Source organism: Sus scrofa, chromosome 3, assembly GCF_054392235.1.
Source record: "Sus scrofa isolate SSC_HxYL_T2T_F1_AM1 chromosome 3, Sscrofa_HxYL_maternal_Yorkshire_Landrace_v2.0, whole genome shotgun sequence".
In the NCBI taxonomy this organism is placed as follows: Eukaryota; Metazoa; Chordata; class Mammalia; order Artiodactyla; family Suidae; genus Sus; species Sus scrofa.
The window spans coordinates 115,246,574-115,263,731 of record NC_139385.1 but is presented as its reverse complement, the minus strand read 5'-3'; the positions used below and the strand labels follow the sequence as shown (position 1 = coordinate 115,263,731).

Sequence of the window (17,158 nt, the reverse complement as noted above, 5' to 3'; positions counted from 1 at the left end):
AAGTCAAGGATTCCCCAGATTTGATCAGTTATGGGATACGGGTGCCACATCTTCAGGAATTAAGCATTTTAATATTTTAATTACAAAGATGACCAATTACTTTTAACTCATATAAAACCCTCCCTGCAGAATGTATCAAAAGGGACAACTATCTCTGGAAATCTAAACATGAAAATAAGCCTGCTCTGTTGCTTAGATACAATAAAATAGAAGGAAAAGTATGTCATCTCACTTTTCAGGCCCATCTTCCCCCGGTTCACATGGTTCATAATTTACAGATAGGTTTTTCTTTTGGGAAATCGTATTAATACGGCCTATGTAATTCTCAGTGAGTTGTCTATCTGGAGGATTTGCTGTCGGCAGTGATGAAGAACTATTTGCCTACAAAAAAAAAAAAAAAAATTTTTTTTAACACAGATGATAACCAAGATTTCACTCTTTATTTTTTGTCTCATAAAATTACTAAATGAAAAATTTGGAAGACAATTTGGATTTTGTGGATTTCCCTACTGTCATACTTTAATAAAAGTGTAAGTATATACCTTCCTCCACCAGAAAAAAAAATCTACAAGGATAAATTTTTTTTTTTTTGGCTGTACCCATAGCACATGGAATTTTCCTGGGCCAGGAACTGAATCTAAGCTGCAGCTGCAACCTATGCCACAGCTGAAGCAATGCCAGATGCTTAACTCAGTGTACTGGGCTGGGGATCAAACCCATGCTGCTGCAGAGACAACAGGATCCCCAACCTACTGTACCATAGCAGGAACTCCCACAAGGATAAATTTAAACAGGAGAAAATAAATCATCCATTTTTTTCTTTGATAGTTGCATAAGGAAAAATAAAACAGTCAACTTTCTTGTTTATCCAGGTAATATTCTAAAACACTTTCTGGTTTGCTCTACCCTTTATAAATCTCAAAGAACACAATAACAAATACTGAGGTAAAGCTATATCCTAGATCACAACTTAACAGGTAAATAGGAATATAACAGCATCGTTCCTTCCACTGTTATCTGCCCATTTTAAAATTCTTCTTTTTGTTGTTGTTGTTGTTGTTGTTGTTGTTGTTGTTGTTGTTGTTGCTATTTCTTGGGCCACTCCCGTGGCATATGGACGTTCCCAGGCTAGGGGTCGAATCGGAGCTGTAGCCACCAGCCTACGCCAGAGCCACAGCAACGCGGGATCCGAGCCGCATCTGCAACCTACACCACAGCTCACGGCAATGCCGGATCGTTAACCCACTGAGCAAGGGCAGGGACCGAACCCGCAACCTCATGGTTCCTAGTCGGATTCGTTAACCACTGCGCCACGACGGGAACTCCCCATTTTAAAATTCTTAATCTGACAAAATCTTGTCCAAGATTTTTCTACTTTATTAACCTTGTCAAAGAAAAAAAAATTTGGTTTTACTGATTTTCTTTATTATTTCTTTGTGGGTTTTTTTTTTTCACATTAACTTCTGCCCTTCATTGTTATCACTGTATTTTCTCCTTAGAAGGTACTCTATTGTTCTTTTTCTACCTTCTTGAATTGTTTTTTGGGCTCATTAATAATTTGCTGAGTTTGTGATTTTTGCCTGATTTATTTTTCTCAATTTTGATTAGAAGGGTGACATCTTCAACTAAGATTTTCCAGGAGAGTATCTTTTCCAAACTTTTCAGCATCTAAGAATGGTCCTCTCTCTGCTTTACATGTAAAATGACTTCTTATCTCATTTTGTAGCTGCTGCTCCACTGTCTGCTGGTTTCTAATGTGCCTTGGACATTTTTTTCATTTTTACATTTTAATGTCTTCTGCCTAGATGCTTGTCGGATTCTTCATCCCTGGAGCTCAGTACTTTCACAAGGGGTGATGTCGTTCTTGGTGGTTTTGTGTTTTTCTGTTTCTGCTGAGTCGCTGAGTTGTTTTCATCTGCCGCCAGGTCTTTAGTTCGGAAATATTTTCTACTGAAATCTCCTCCGATAGCTTTTTCTGTGCTCTGTTCTCATCTTCAGGGACAACAATTACATGTTTGTTGGTTCTTCACCATCTGCCCTCCATATACAACATCACGATCACGTCTATCTCTGTCCTTTCCCACTCATTTGGCAGAAGGGGCTCCTGCCAGAACCAGTTAGCGCTTTGCTCACTGTTTCCTTAGAGCACAACACTGCTGTGGCACCCTGAATAGGTTTTGCCCAGTTTTGCCCACTCTTTCCTAGGTGTTCCTCTCATTCAGGGTTCTATAGAAATGGGGACAGGAAAAAACACTGAATTAAACTTCTGAAAGCAAAAGAACTTGTACGTGGCTTTATTCTGTAGGTGGTATTTTGCCAAAGAGAAAAATACAAAATATATTTGTAAGTTCCCTTTCACTAGGGAAAAAAAAAAAAAAAGCAGTTACTCACCTTGTGTTCTTTATTAATTATTTCAAAAGCTAATTTGGCTGCAGCATTTTTGGCTTCCTTCTTTGATCTACCTTCAGCTTTGGGGAATTCTTTCTCATCTATTACAACTTGATACGTAAACCTGATTGCAAAGGAAATATTCACAAAACATTATGAAACTCATGCATTACCTAACAACAAGTGTTCCAATCCCCACTGCCTCCTAGGACTACCTTTGGAAATTTTAACGTATGATCCATTAGGATTTAAGCAGTCACCCCCCCAAACAGCAAAAGAGCATATCATCTGGAAGCAAGGAAAGGCTTATACCCTTTTTTCTCTAGAGTCCTCAGAAGTTACCACTTTACATTAAGAGGACTCTCATAGTACTCTCTGGCAACTTTGTTCTCAAACTAAAGAACTGACTTCAAAACTGTGCCAGAGTTGCCATTCTCCCAGTTTTTATTTTATAGGGATATACCTTTTTTTTTTTTTAATAGCAACTGACCTCAAGTTATGTGCAGGTCCTGTCTTACACAGTTCACGATACTTAAGTATGACATCGTTCTTTTGTTGGTATTTATTAAGTTCTTCTATGTAGAAACACGGTGAACGACCACTGGCCATTTCTTTCTCCAGTAAACTACAATAAAAGAGATGATTGAAAGAGGTGATACACTCAGAATATATTTAATCTGTTTTCCCCAATCCAGTTCAAGACACAAAACAGGGTAAGACGAGAGTTCACCGGTGGCTCAGCAGGTTGAGGACCCAGCATTGTCACTGCTGTGGCTCTGGTTACTGTTGCTGTGACAGTTCAATCCCTGGCCTAGGAACTTCTGCATGCTGTGAGTGCAGCCAAAAAAAAGCAAAAAAAAAAAAAAAAAAAAGGGTAAGATGACTCTTCTTTATATGACTGATCTCAGCCCCACATAAGTTCAGAGAAAACTTTCTTACAAAACCTTTCTTTTTCTCTCAAGGACTACACAGTCAAGCTAATTTCTCCAAAATTTTCTTTCTTTCTTTATTTCTTTTTTTTTTTTTTTTTTTTTTTGATTTTTAGGGCCACACCATCAGCATTCCCAGGCTAGGGGTCAAATCGGAGCTACAGCTGCCAGCCACAGCCACAGCCACAGCAATGCCAGATCTAAGCTGCATCTGCGACCTACACCACAGCTCACGGCAACACCGGATCCTAAACCCACTGAGCAAGGCTAGGGATCAAACCCACAACCTCATGGTTCCGAGTCGGATTGTGTTTCTGCTTGCCACAGGGGAACTCCTCCAAAATTTTCTACTTTCAAAACTCAACTGTCCAAAAAAAAACAGTCAGTCCTCCTCTTTAACTTTGCTTTCTGCTTCCACTGAGTCTTAAGTGCGTGAGAAGGTTAAAAGCCTGCAGGAATTGAATTAGAATTCTTCATGTTGAGAAGATAAGGATTGAGAGTACATAAAGTGAAGTTTATGAAATCATGAAGGATTTAGTTGTATGGACATGGATTCTCCTACGAAATGCCCCAAATCCCCCTTTTGAAATTTGAACAAGTCAGTTTTAAGACAATTTACCTGGTAGGTAAATTATGGCCCCAGTTTATGTAAACAAAATCTAAAGCATACAGGAGCTCCCATTGTGGCATAGCAGAAACAAATCTGACTAGTATCCACAAAGATGTGGGTTCGATCCCTGGCCCTGCTCAGTGGGTAGGGGATGTGGCATTGCCATGAGCTGTGGTGTAGGTCGAAGACATGGCTTGGTTGCTGTCACTGTGGTGTAGGCTGCAGCTGCAGCTCTGATTTGACCCCTAGCCTGGGAGCTTCCACATGCTGCATACGCAGCCCTAGAAAGCAAAAAAGCAACCAAACAAAAAAAACTAAAGCAAATAGAATCTAAATATAAGAGCTAAAGCTATAAAACTTTAGAAGAAAACATTAGCGCGAATGTTGTCAAGCTTAGATTTGACAATGTAATCTTAGCTACAACAGCAAAAGCACAAGCAACAAAAGAAAACAGAGACAAAATGGGCATCATCAAATTCAAAAGTGGGAGTTCCTCTGCAGCACAGTGGGTTAAGGATCCAGTGCTGTCACTACTGTGGCACGGGTTGGATCCCTGGCCCAGGAATTTTTACATGCCATGGGCACGGCCCCCCAAAATTTTAACTGTTTGTATATTAAAGGACACTGTGAGGAAAATGAAAGGACAATCTACATAAAGGGACATTTTAAAATAATATATCTGATAAAGGTCTAGTATCCAGAATATAGAAAGAACTTTTACAACTCAACAACAAAAAGACAGTTAAAAAACAGGCAAATGACTAAATGGATGTTTCTCCGAAGAAGACATACACATGGCCAAAAAGCACATGAAAAAGTATTCAGTATCATCTGTCATTAGATAAATGCATATCAAAAGCACAACTAGATACCACTTCACACCCACTAGGCTGATAATAATAATAGTAATAATAATAATAATAATAATGCAGAAAATAAATGTGTTGGTGATGATGTAGAGAAACTGGAAACCTCATACATTGTTGACAGGAATGTACAGCAGTGCAGCCTCTATAGAAAATAATTTGGTGGTGCCTCAAAAAGTTAAAATTATCATACGACCCAGCAATTTCACCCCTAGATGTAGACCCAAAGAACTGAAGAACAGGTTTTCAGATACTTAAGCAGGGATGCTCACAACAGCACTATCGACAATAGCCAAAGGTGGAACTCCTCCAAATTGTATCTCTCAACTGATGAAGAGTAAACAAAACATCGTACATCCACACATGGAATGGTATTCAACCATGAGAAGAATGAAATATTGAAACATGCTACAACATGGCTAAATGTCAAAACCATGCTAAATGAAAGAAGTCAGACATAAAAGGTCACATGTTGTATGATTCCATAGATGTGACTCATCCAGAATAGGTAAATCCATACAGACAGAAAGCAGAGCCTGTTGACTTCTCATTTCTTATTAGAAAGCTCTTGATTTTCCTTCTTTCATGGTCAAACTTCCTTTCTAACACCCTTAATCTTCACAGCCTTTAAATGCTGGAATTCTCCCAGGGCTTGGTCCAAAGACCCTATTTTCTTCATTCTATATTTTCTCATCAAGGTAATTTCTTTCAATGATTATCTATTTATCATTAACTCTAAAGTTTATGTATAGTTTATGAACCCCTCTCTGAGTTTCAGATCTCTCTATCCAATCTCTTTACTTGGACATCTCAAAATGACTTCTAAACTCAAAAGATCCAAAATTGCAGTTACAATCTTCCCTCAAACTGGTCTGGAGTTTCCTTTCTTAGCAAATGACTCCACTGTCCATCCATATCTGAAAGCAATCTGGGAGGCATCCTTGACATGCCCTTTCCCTACCTTCTGATCTATACCTATGTTCTACCCCCAAGCCTTCTACTTCTCACCAGGGCTATAGTCACCATCCTGGTTCTAGCCATCACCATCTCGGTCCTGGACTGCTGCAAGAACCTTAGAACCAGTTTCTTGCAGCCTCTGCAATTCCTTCTCTATCCTGCAGCCATTGAGATTTTTTAAAACTGTTTTCGGAAATTCCCCTGTGGTGCAATGGGTTAAGGATCCAGCATTGCTGAAGCTGTGGCATAAGTTGCAAGTGCAGCTAGGATGTGATGCCTGGCCTGGGATCCCATAAGCTGCAGGTGCGGTCAAAAAAACCAAAAGCGAAACAAAACTTGTTTTTTCATTGTTGTAAAATATATATAACACGAAATTTACTGCCCCCCCCTTTTTTTTTTTACCATTTTTAAGTGCACAGTTCATGGACAATAAGCATTTTCACAATGTTGGAAGGCCATCATCACCATCTACCTCCAAAACTCTTTTCATCTTCCCAAACAAAAAGTCGGTACAATAACTTCTCGGGAGTTCCCACCATGGCTCAGCAGTAACAAACCTGACTAGTATCCATAAGGATGTGGGTTCAACCCCTGGCCTCGCTCAGTGGGTTAAGGATCCAGTGTTACCATGAGCCATGGTGTAGGTCACAGATGCGGCTCAGATCCTTCGTTGCTGTGGCTGTGGCGTAGGTGGCAGATGAAGCTCCATTTCGACTCCTAGCTTGGGAACTTCCATATGCCACGGGTGCTGCCCAAAAAAAGACAAAAACAAAAACAAAACAAACAATAACTTTTCATTTCCCTTTGCTCTAAGCCCCTAGTAACTGCTATTCTATTTTATATCTCTATGAATCTGCCTATTCTAGGTACCTCATATAAGTGGAATCATACAATATCCGTCTTTTTGCATCTGCGTATTTCACTTAGTATATGTCCTTAAGGATCATCCACGTTGTAGAATGTGTCAAAATTTCCTCCCTTTTTAAGGCTGAATAATATTCTGCTGTACGGATATACTGCATTTTGTTTATCTATTCATCTGTCGACGAAGATCTGGGTTATTTCAACCTTTTGGTCATTGTGAATAACACCGATATGAACACTGCTGTACAAATATCTGTTCAAATCCTACCCTCAAATCTTTTGTGTCTATACCTAGAAGTGGAGTCACTGAATCTCGTGGTAATTTTATGTTTAACTTTTTGAAGAACTGCCAAACTATTTTTCACTGTGGCTATAGCATTTTATTTCCACTAGTGATGCACAAAGGTTCCAATTTCTCTGCATCCTCACCAACACTTGTTATTTTCCATTTTTAAAACAGCCATATCGTAATGTTTTTTTAAACATCAACTCAATCATGCATGTCCCACAAACCACCACAATTGTTCTTCTTAAGGTCACCAATAGCTTCCCCAACTTTAAAACTAGTAGTCATTTGTCAGTTCTCAGTCCCTGTCTACCTGACTCATAATCAACATATGACATGGTTGCTCATTCCATTCTCCCTCCTGTCCCCTTCTTAGCTTGGACACCTAAGACACCACCCTCTCCTGGTCTCCCTCCCTTCTCACAAGCTACTCCTTCTGTCTCCTTTCCTGGTTCCTCTTCATCTCCCCTTCTTTTAAATATTGTAGTATCTCAGGGTCCAGTTCTCAGATCTCTCTGCTCTACTTATTCTCACTACCCTGCTGATCACCTTGAGGCTTGTGGCTTTAAATTCCACCTACACAATGATCATTCTGAAAAGAATGCCTCCACTAGCAACTCTTTCTGGCTCCCAACTGCTTCTGTCCAACACACTCCTCTCTGAGAGGCTCTGGATATGACCCTTCTGCCTGGCTTTTGTCTGGCCAACTCCTGCATCCTATAGATCTCAAGTCAAACATTCCTTCCCAGACACTTTAGAAGAGGTCCTGGTTTGATGATCTATCACAGCCCTTGTCTCCTTTATTGCAATTGCTAATTTAACGCACTGTCTTCCAAAAGAGACCATGAGCAACAAGAGCGAAGGGAGTAGGTTTATCATAGAGGCTCAATGATGAATAAATGAATACCAAAGTATCTGTACATCTCCATCATCTCCATGACTTGTCACATGTTTTTCTCTCCCAATACCTATACCCTTTGTCTACTAGGAAATTCCTACTCATCTGTGGGAACAATATATACTTCTTTTGAAGCTGAGGGAGCAGCTAGTACCTCTACATGGGCCTGCCACCCCTTGTCAGCTCCCATCATAGTGCTGACTGCTTTTTACACTAGTCAGTGAGCTCTTTGGGGAGCCAGCTCTATGTCTTACTCATCTCTGTATCACTGCCACCCAGTGGCAAGTGGTAAATTCTGAACACCTGGATGGCATATAGGGAAATGAGAGATTGAGTCACTAAAATTAAGCACTCCATCTTAAACCTCATTGTCTCTCTTTTTCTCATCTGTTGTTTTCTGTGCATCCTTTCTTCATTCATTCAGCAAATGCTTAGCAAGTGTCAGGCACTGTTCCAACACTGGTGTCCATATGTGAGCAAGACAAATCAAGTCCTTACCTGCACTCCACTGAAGAAACAAAGAAGACAACGTCCAAAAACAAATAATAGGAGTGGGTATATGATGACCAGATGGCTGGAAGTGCTACAATGAAATGATACAGGGGCATTTAGTAGGTAGGGGCAGAGATATGAGGGAGATGCTTTGATACAGCGGTCAGGGAAGGCCCTTCTTAGGAGGCAATATTTAAATCAAGCCTAGATGATGAGAAAGCCCATCACACTTAGATATGGGGGGGGGGTTCATCTCAGGCAGAGGAAACCCTAAGGCGGGCACCATGATGGCTTCTGGAGAGATAGCAAAAAGGCCAAGGAGACTGCTGCACAGTGAACAAGGGGAGCAAGTGGGAAGTGAGTCAGAGAGGGAGGCAGGTGCCACAGCACACAGACCATGAATGAACTGTGGATGTTATTCCACTTGTAATGGGAAGCTGAGGGTTCTCAGCACAGGGGTGATGTGATTGGATTTATGTCTTTAATGATCAATCTGATGCTATGCAGAGAACAGAGCATGGGGGCAGTTGTGGAAAAAACAAGCAGAGCATGAGTAGAGGTCAGGAGACTAAGTCGAGGCTGCTGCAGTGGTTTAGGGGAGCAATGCTGGTGGCTGGAAGGGCTTAGATCTGAGCAAAGGCACCATCTTTGCAACACCACTTAGTGTTATAGAGAGAGCTAGGCTGTCAAGCCACATAGATCTGAGATAGGCACCTTTCTTAACCTTTAATTTGTGACCAGAAAAGAGGAATGAAAACACCTGATTCACAGGTTGTTGTGAAGAGTCAATCAGACAAAAAGCATCCAGCAGGGTCTCCCACAGCAATGCCCCTCAGTGAGTGGTGCTCCTGGCCTACAATCCCCAATTCCAAAAAGCACTGAAAACTGAGGTTTACTTTATTTTCATTTGATTTGGTTTCGGTCAGTGTGTAGCCCCCCATCTAGACCTGAACTAACATGAGTTATTTAGAGTCTTTACCACACTTTGTTGTCTGCAGACAACATTTATACATTTCACTGCAGAAATGTTTTATGATAGACTGCTGCTCCACTCTAAGAGCATTAAATTACTTACTAGTTTTTAAAAAATCCATAAGTCCCTGAGTACCAGGACATACCTGACCTAAGGGTTTCAGATAAGGATCTGCAGCTGTGTCATTATTTTTAGGAACCAAAGTGTCATTTAGTTTAGTCACAACCATGAGACCATGCATCCAATTGCAGGAGGCCATAGATCTCAGAACACCAGTTATGGAAGAGTCCTTAGCAATTATTTAAACCAAAGTTCCATGGAATGCCCTAAATCCACAGAACTTTTACCTCTACATAACTGCTGATGTTCAAAATGACAAGCCAGTTTGAATTTAAGCAAAACATAGGTGTAAACCAATAAGGTGCTCAATTGGCCTGTTTGAAATAAGTACTTATGAGTTTGGAAAAAAAGAAACAGCAGGTTTCCTTTCAACTACATCTCATTTGAATATATGTTACCATTTTCCTAAAAGAAAATTCCATCATAATCACTAAAAATGTTATGTGTCCATCTTACTCTTGCCCAAAAGTTACTTTGCCTGTGCCTTGATTCCCTTACGGCAGACTGTGAACACTTACGGGTCAAGCCCCCTCCAGGGTCTGAACACTGCTTGACAAACAACATTCAACTAGTACCTGATGAATTAAATGAATAAACTACACATCCAGTGTTACGGATCTTCAGGTTCAAATACGGAAAGAGAAGAACAAGGGCATAAACTGCTCAAGATTCTAAGTTCCTAAGGGACAGCAGGGAGTCTCTTAACTTCTGATTGGCGGGTCTCATACTCTGGAACTCAAAAGAGAATGTATTAACTACCACTCATTAAATAAAGACATAAGGAATATCTATTATGTACTAGGTTATACTAGTGAACAAAACCCTACTCTTGTGAACTTACTAGTGGAGGCATATGGACAAACCCAATAAAAAGTGTCACAGGATGATAAGTACTATATTGAAAACCAAGGCAGAATAAGGGGGACAGCAAGGGAAGAGTGGGGCTTCTTTCACATGCAGGTTGTTCCTGGAAGGCTGCTCTGATAAAGTGATATTGGAGGAAGTGAGAATAACACGAAGGACTGGTCCACACAGGTATCTGGAAGAAGAACCTTCCAAGAAGACACAGGCAGTGCAAAGGCCTAGAGGCAGCAGATAGTGCTGAGCTGTGCTCCAGGAACATCAAAAAGGCCTGCGTGGTCAAGAATGGAAGGAGCACCAAAAACACTGTGTGGGAGGGATTCTGATGAGATGGGAAGCTACTGGGGAGCAGAAAGGGATTGTCTTGTTCGGACGTGAAGTCAGGTTCCCGTGGTGTTGAGAGGCGGTGCGGGGGTGGGGGTGGGAATGGAGTTGGAGCTGGGCGGGGGGGGGGTTAAGATGGGCTTTTGGGAAACAGTTGCGACAGTCCAGGCAAAAGACTTTTGGTCAGGGATTATTTAGCCAATTTTTTGGGCAATTCAGGCCTCCGTATCTCCCATCTGTTGTCTCTCAAGGATGGGGCTTTTTCGTTTTCCACTGGTTGTCCCTGCCCCCAGCCTGCGTCTGGGCAAGTGATTACTTGCTCTGCTAAAAAGATCTTCGCGGGAGATGAATGGCTTTGGTTCCCACCGCGCTGCATAGTCCCTCCCCAAATTCAGCAAACGCCCCACCTAAGGCCTCGGACAGCGCTCCCAATGCAGCGGCTCAGGGGTCAGGGGTCTTACCAGGGTCCAGTCCCAGGCTGGGGATGCAGGATGGCGAGCGCCCTTGTGGCTCCTGGTTGTCGGCCCCTCGCCACTCACCCGCGCTGCTGCAGTCTGTGAAGCCTGGTGGGATCTGGGCCGCTCACTCTCAGTTTCGTTTTCCCCGCGGACTCCGCCTTCTTCCCCCGCCGCACGGGCCCCTCCCGCACCAGTCAGCACTTGTCCGCGCAGGCTCCGGGATCGCGCGCCACTGGCGCCTGCACCCGGAGTTCCCGCGGGCGGCAGTGCGGAGCCTGCTGGGCACCCGCCGGCCGCTGCTGCGCGGTAGAGCGCGTCCGGGTCCCTGCGGCCTGACCTGGTCTTCTCATGCTGCTTCCGGCCCCCGTGGCGGGATCAGTCCGCCGGGATGTGGGGAGGACCTTGAGGTCTCCGAGGCCCACTGCGTGGCGGGCGCTCCCTGAACTGGGCTCTTCAACGCAACATTTGGGACGGCGTTGCGGGGAAGGATGTCATCAGCTCCATTTTACATTAGAAACTGAGCAAATTAACTGTCCCAGAACAAAGCAGGATTCTATTACTCTTAACCACCAAAGCACCCTGCCTCTTCCTCACATTCACCAGGCTGGGAATGAAGAGGTCTGCTGGCATAATCTCCCTTCAGTCTGTTCCCAGCCATCCATCCATTCATTCAACGATACTTGCCAGCCTTTGTACCAGCCAGTCCATCAGTTAGAGCCACTTGCTCCCCGCGCAACCTCCTGGAGGTTTCGACCAAAGTTCTTACCAGAAATCCCAGATTTGTAAAAAAAAAAAAAAAAAAAAAAAAAAACCCTACTCACCTAATGGACTATGACACCTTCCCAAAGTAATACTGCTGCCTCGACCAAATGACTGAGGAGTGCTGAGGACTTACCTCACAACAGTTCTGCAAGGTAGGTCCATTATTATGCCCATTTAACAGATGAGAAAACAGGCCTGAGGCACAGAGAAGTAACAACTAGTAAGCTGAGGAGCCAGAATTAGAACCAAGAGTCTGTACCTCAGCATCCTAGCTAGGGTGAGTAAGAGAGGTGGTCCCAAGGTGGACTTCAGGTACACATTACCTATTGGCCATTGACTCCAGGAGTCCTTTCCCACTTCTCTTTTCTACCCCCTGTATGACAGGATATCAATGGCTAAACACTGCATTTTCCTTGATTTAAGTTCCCCCAATGTGGCGCACTGATGGGAGTTTGGAAGGCAGGTAGGAGGCAGAGCCATCTTTCTGTGCCCTTTGAGGTTGCAAAAAGCTCTAGCTTTGGTGGCTGTTTGAAGGAGTCCACTTACCAGCTTCGTGGGTGTGGGGTGACTGTGACAGCCACAATGGCAGTAGCAATGACAAGTTTTCTGACTTTTTGAAGCCTCTGAACTGTCCAAGAGGTTAAGGAAAGAAAATGACAAGCTCAAGCATGGTCAGAGGACACAAATTTTTATGGTTGAGGGGAAAATCTTCTTACTTCTTGTAGCCTCAGGGCTGACAGAGCAAAAATCAGGAGCAGAGTCTAATACTACAGGGTAGCAGAAATACTATATAACTTTTTGTTGTTGTTCTTTTAAAGCTTTATTGAACTGTAGTTGAGTTGTAATGTTGTGATAATTTCTCCTGTACAACAAAGTGATTCAGGTATACATATATGCATAACCATTCTCTATTAGATTCTTTTCCCTTATAGCTTATCACCGAATATTAAGTAGAGTTCCCTGTGCTAAACAGCAGGTCCTCATTGACATTCTTTCCATTACAATGGTGTGCATATGCGGGAGTTCCCATCGTGGCGCAGTGGTTAACGAATCCGACTAGGAACCATGAGGTTGCGAGTTCGGTCCCTGCCCTTGCTCAGTGGGTTAACGATCCGGTGTTGCCGTGAGCTGTGGTGTAGGTTGCAGACACGGCTCGGATCCTGCGTTGCTGTGGCTCTGGCGTAGGCCGGTGGCTACAGCTCCAATTCAACCCCTAGCCTGGGAACCTCCATATGCCGCCTGAGCGGCCCAAGAAATAGCAACAACAAAAGACAAAAAGACAAAAGACAAAAAAAACAATGGTGTGCATATGCCAATCCCAGACCCCCAGTCCATCCTCCCCCTGACCTTTCCTCTTTGGTAACCATGAGTCTGTGAGTCTGTTTCAATTTTGTACATAAGTTCATTTGTATCCTTCTTTTTAGATTCCTCAAATAAATATCTTACGATGTCTGTCCTTGACTTACTTCACTTAGTATGATAATTTCTGTGTCCATCCATGTTGTTGTAAATGACATTATTTCATTCTTTTTTTATGGCTAAGTAATATTCAATTGCATATATGTACCACAACTTCTTTATCTTTTCTATTGGTGAATATTTAGGTTGTTTCCATTGTCTTGACTATTATAAATAAGACCACAATGAAACTGCGGTACATGTATCTTTTCAAATTGTGGTTTTTCTCTGGATAGATGCCAAGAAGTAGGATTGCTGGATCATAGTAATTCTATTTTTAGTTTTTTTTTTTTTTTTTTTGAGGACCCTCAATACTGTTTTCCATAGTGTTTATATCAATTTGCAATCCTACCAACAATGTGGGACGGTTCCCTTTTGTCTGCATCCTCTCCAGCATTTATTGTTTGTAGACTTTTTTTTTTTTTTGACTGTTCCTGCAGCATGTGGAAGTTCCTGCACCAGAGATCTAACCTGTGCCACAGCACGAACCCAAGCCATTGCAGTGACAATGCCTGATCTTTTTATCCACTGTGCCACAAAGAACTCCTGTTTGTAGACTTCCTGATGATGGCCAATGTAAGGTGACACCTCATTATAGGTTTGATTTGCATTTCCCTAATAATTAGCAATGTTGAGCATCTTTTCATGTGTTTTTTGGCCATTTGTATGTCTTCTTTTGAGAAATGTCTATTTTAGATCTTCTGACCATTTTTTGATTGGGATGTTTTTTGATATTGAGCTGCATGAGTTGTTTGCATATTTTGGAGCTTAATCCGTTGTTGGCTACTTTGTTTAGAAAGATTTTCTCCCATTCTGCAAGTTGTCCTTTTGTTTTGTTTATGGTTTGCTGTGCAAAGTTTTTTTTTTTTTTAAGGATTTTGATTTTTTTCCGTCATAGTTGGTTTACAGTGCTGTGCAAAAGCTTTTAAATTTAATTAACTCAAAATTAATTAACTCAATTAATTATTTTTGTTTTTATTTTCATTACTCTAGGAAGTGGATCCAAAAATGTGGGAAGTTCCCATTGTGGCCCAGTGGTTAATCAGTCCGACTAGGAACCATGAGGTTGCGGGTTCAATCCCTGGCCTTGCTCAGTGGGTTAAGGATCTGGCGTTGCCGTGGGCTGTGGTGTAGGTTGCAGACAAGGCTCGGATCCCTCGTTGCTGTGGCTCTGACGTAGGCTGGCAGCTACAGCTCCGATTGGACCCCTAGCCTGGGAACCTCCCATATCCCAAGGGAGCGGCCCAGGAAATGGCAAAAAAAAAAAAAAAAAAAGACAAAAATGTGTTGCTGCGACTTATGTCAAAGAGTGTTTTGCCTATGTTTTCCTCTAAGAGTTTTATAGTATCGACTTTACATTTAGGTCTTCAATCCATTTTGAGTTTATTTTTGTGTATGGTGTTAGAGAATGTTCTAATTGCATTCTTGCATGTAGCTGTCCAGTTTTCCCAGCACTATTTACTGAAGATACTATCTTTTCTCCATTATATATTCTTGTCCCCTTAGTCACTGATGAGTTGACTGTTGGGGTATGGATTTATTTGTGGGCTTTCTATCCTGTTCCATTGATCTGTATTTCTGTTTTTGTGCCAATATCATACTGTTTTGATGATTGTAGTTTTATACTATATTCTTAAGCCAGGGAACCTGATTCTTCCAGCTCGATTTTTCTTTCTCAGGATTGCATTGGTTATCCAGAGTCTTTTGTATTTCCATACAAATTTTAGAATATTTTGTTCTAGTTCTTTGAAGTATGCCATTGGTAATTTGGTAGGGATTGCACTAAATCTGTAGATTGCCTTGGGTGGTATAGTCATTTTGGCAATGTTGATTCTTCCAATCCTAGATCACAGTACATTTTTCCATCTGTTTGTGTTATCTTCTGTTTCTTTCATCAGTGTCTTATAGTTTTCTGAGTACAGGTCTTTGCCTCCTTAAGTAAGTAGCTTCCTAGGTATTTTATTCTTTTTGATGAGATGGTAAATGGAATTGTTTCTTAATTTCTCTGATAGTTTGTTGTTAGTGTATAGAAATGCAAGACATTTTTGTGTATTAATTTTGTATCCTCGACTTTACTCAATTCATTAATGAACTCTAGTTGTTTTCTGAAAGCATCTTTAGAATTTTCTATATTTAGTATCCTGTCATCTACAAACAGTGGCAGTTTTACCTCTTTTCAAATTTGGATTCTTTTTATTTCTTTTTCTTCTTTGGTTGCCATGACTTCTAAAACTATGTTGAATAACAGTGGCAAGAGTGGGCATCCTTGTCTTGTTCCTGATCTTAGAGGAAATCCCTTCAGCTTTTCACCATTGAGAATGATGCTGGTTATGGGTTTGTCATATATGGCCTCTATTATGTTGAGGTAGGTTCCCTCTATGCCCACCTTCAGGAGGGTTTTTTTTTTTTTATCATAAATGGATGATGAATTTTTGTGAATAGCTTTTTCTGCATGTATTGAGATGATCATATGATTTTTATTCTTCAGTTTGCTTATGTGGTGTATCACACTGATTTATTTGCAGATATTAAAAAATCCTTGCATCCCTGGAATAAATCCCACTTAATCGTGGTGTATGATCTTTATAATGCATTGTTGGATTCTGTTTGCTAGTATTTTGCTGAGGAATTTTGCTCTATATATTCATCAATAATATTGGCCTATAATTTTCTTTTTTTGTGATATCTTCATCTGGTTTTGGTATCAGGGTGATGTGGCCTCATAAAATGAGCTTGGAAGTGTTCCTTCCTCTGCAATTTCTTAAAATATTTTCGGAAGAATAGGTGTTAACTCTTTAAATATTTGATAGATTTTGCCTGTGAAGCCATCTGGTCCTGAATTTTTGTTTTTTGGAAAGTTTTTGTTTGTTTTTAAATTTGTGGGCTGCACCCACAGCAAATGAAAGTTCCTGGGCCAGCTGATTGAATCAGCCATGCTGCAGCTGTGGCAACACCGGATGCTTTAACCCACCATGCTGGGCTGGGGACTGAACCCACACCTCCAAAATGACCTAAGCCACTGCAGTCGGATTCCTAACCCACTGCACCATGGTGGAAATGCCATGTTTTTTGGAAGTTTTTTATTTTTGTTTTTATTTTTATTATTTATTTATTTATTTATTTGTCTTCTTTGTCTTTTTAGGGCTGCACCCACAGCATATGGAGGTTTCCAGGCTAGGGGTTTCATTGGAGCTGTTGCTGCTGGCTTACGCTGCAGCCATAGCAACGCCAAATCCGAGCCACATCTGCAACCTACACCACAGCTCATGGCAACGCCGGATCCACAACCCACTGAGCAAGACCAGGGATCAAACCTGCAACCTCATGGTTCCTAGTCAGATTCATTTCCATTGTGCCATGACAGGAACTCCCGGACGTTTTTTTTTTTTGTTTGTTTTGTTTTTTGTTTTTTTTTTTTCGTCTTTTTTTTTGTTATTGTTGCTATTTCTTGGGCCGCTCCGGCAGCATATGGAGGTTCCCAGGCTAGGGGTTGAATCGGAGCTGTAGCCACCAGCCTACGCCAGAGCCCCAGCAACGCAGGCTCCGAGCCGCGTCTGCGACCTACACCACAGCTCACGGCAACGCCGGATCGTTAACCCACTGAGCAAGGGCAGGGACGGTACCCGCAACCTCATGGTTCCTAGTCGGATTCGTTAACCACTGCGCCACGACGGGAACTCCTCCCCGGACGTTTTTAAATAATAGTTTCAATTCACTATTGTGATTGGCCTGTTCGTATTTTCTTTTTCTCCCTTAGTCAGTCTTGGAAGATTGTACCTTTATAAAAATTTGTCCATTTCTTCTAGGTTGGCATATAGTTGCTAATAGTAGTCTCTTGATCCTTTGTGTTTCTGTGGTGTCAATTGTAACTTCTCCTTTTTCATTTTTAATTTTATTAATTTGTGCCTTCTC

At 41.7% G+C, this 17,158-nt stretch overlaps 2 protein-coding genes across 7 annotated transcripts in view; one reads left to right on the top strand and one right to left on the bottom strand.

Moving 5' to 3' along the window:
- Nucleotides 1–17,158, bottom strand: part of EIF2AK2 (eukaryotic translation initiation factor 2 alpha kinase 2) — an 89,797-nt gene that overhangs the window by 44,444 nt on the left and 28,195 nt on the right. For 2 of the 6 annotated variants that reach the window (XR_014839571.1, XM_085015894.1), the window contains exons 1-5: nt 11,030–11,143; nt 8,297–8,381; nt 2,879–3,013; nt 2,392–2,512; nt 233–381 (exon numbers count right to left, since the gene is read on the bottom strand). Coding sequence is in view for 3 of the 6 variants with exons in the window: in XM_085015894.1 (XP_084872020.1) it covers nt 233–381; nt 2,392–2,512; nt 2,879–2,997 (389 nt within the window). In the remaining 3 variants the exon portion in view is untranslated. 6 annotated transcript variants of the gene reach the window in all.
- Nucleotides 11,375–17,158, top strand: part of CEBPZOS (CEBPZ opposite strand) — a 58,801-nt gene continuing 53,017 nt past the window's right edge. Inside the window, exon 1 of the mRNA XM_085019581.1 lies at nt 11,375–11,940. The gene's annotated coding sequence lies outside the window, so the exon portion shown is untranslated. The remainder of the gene's footprint in view (nt 11,941–17,158) is intronic.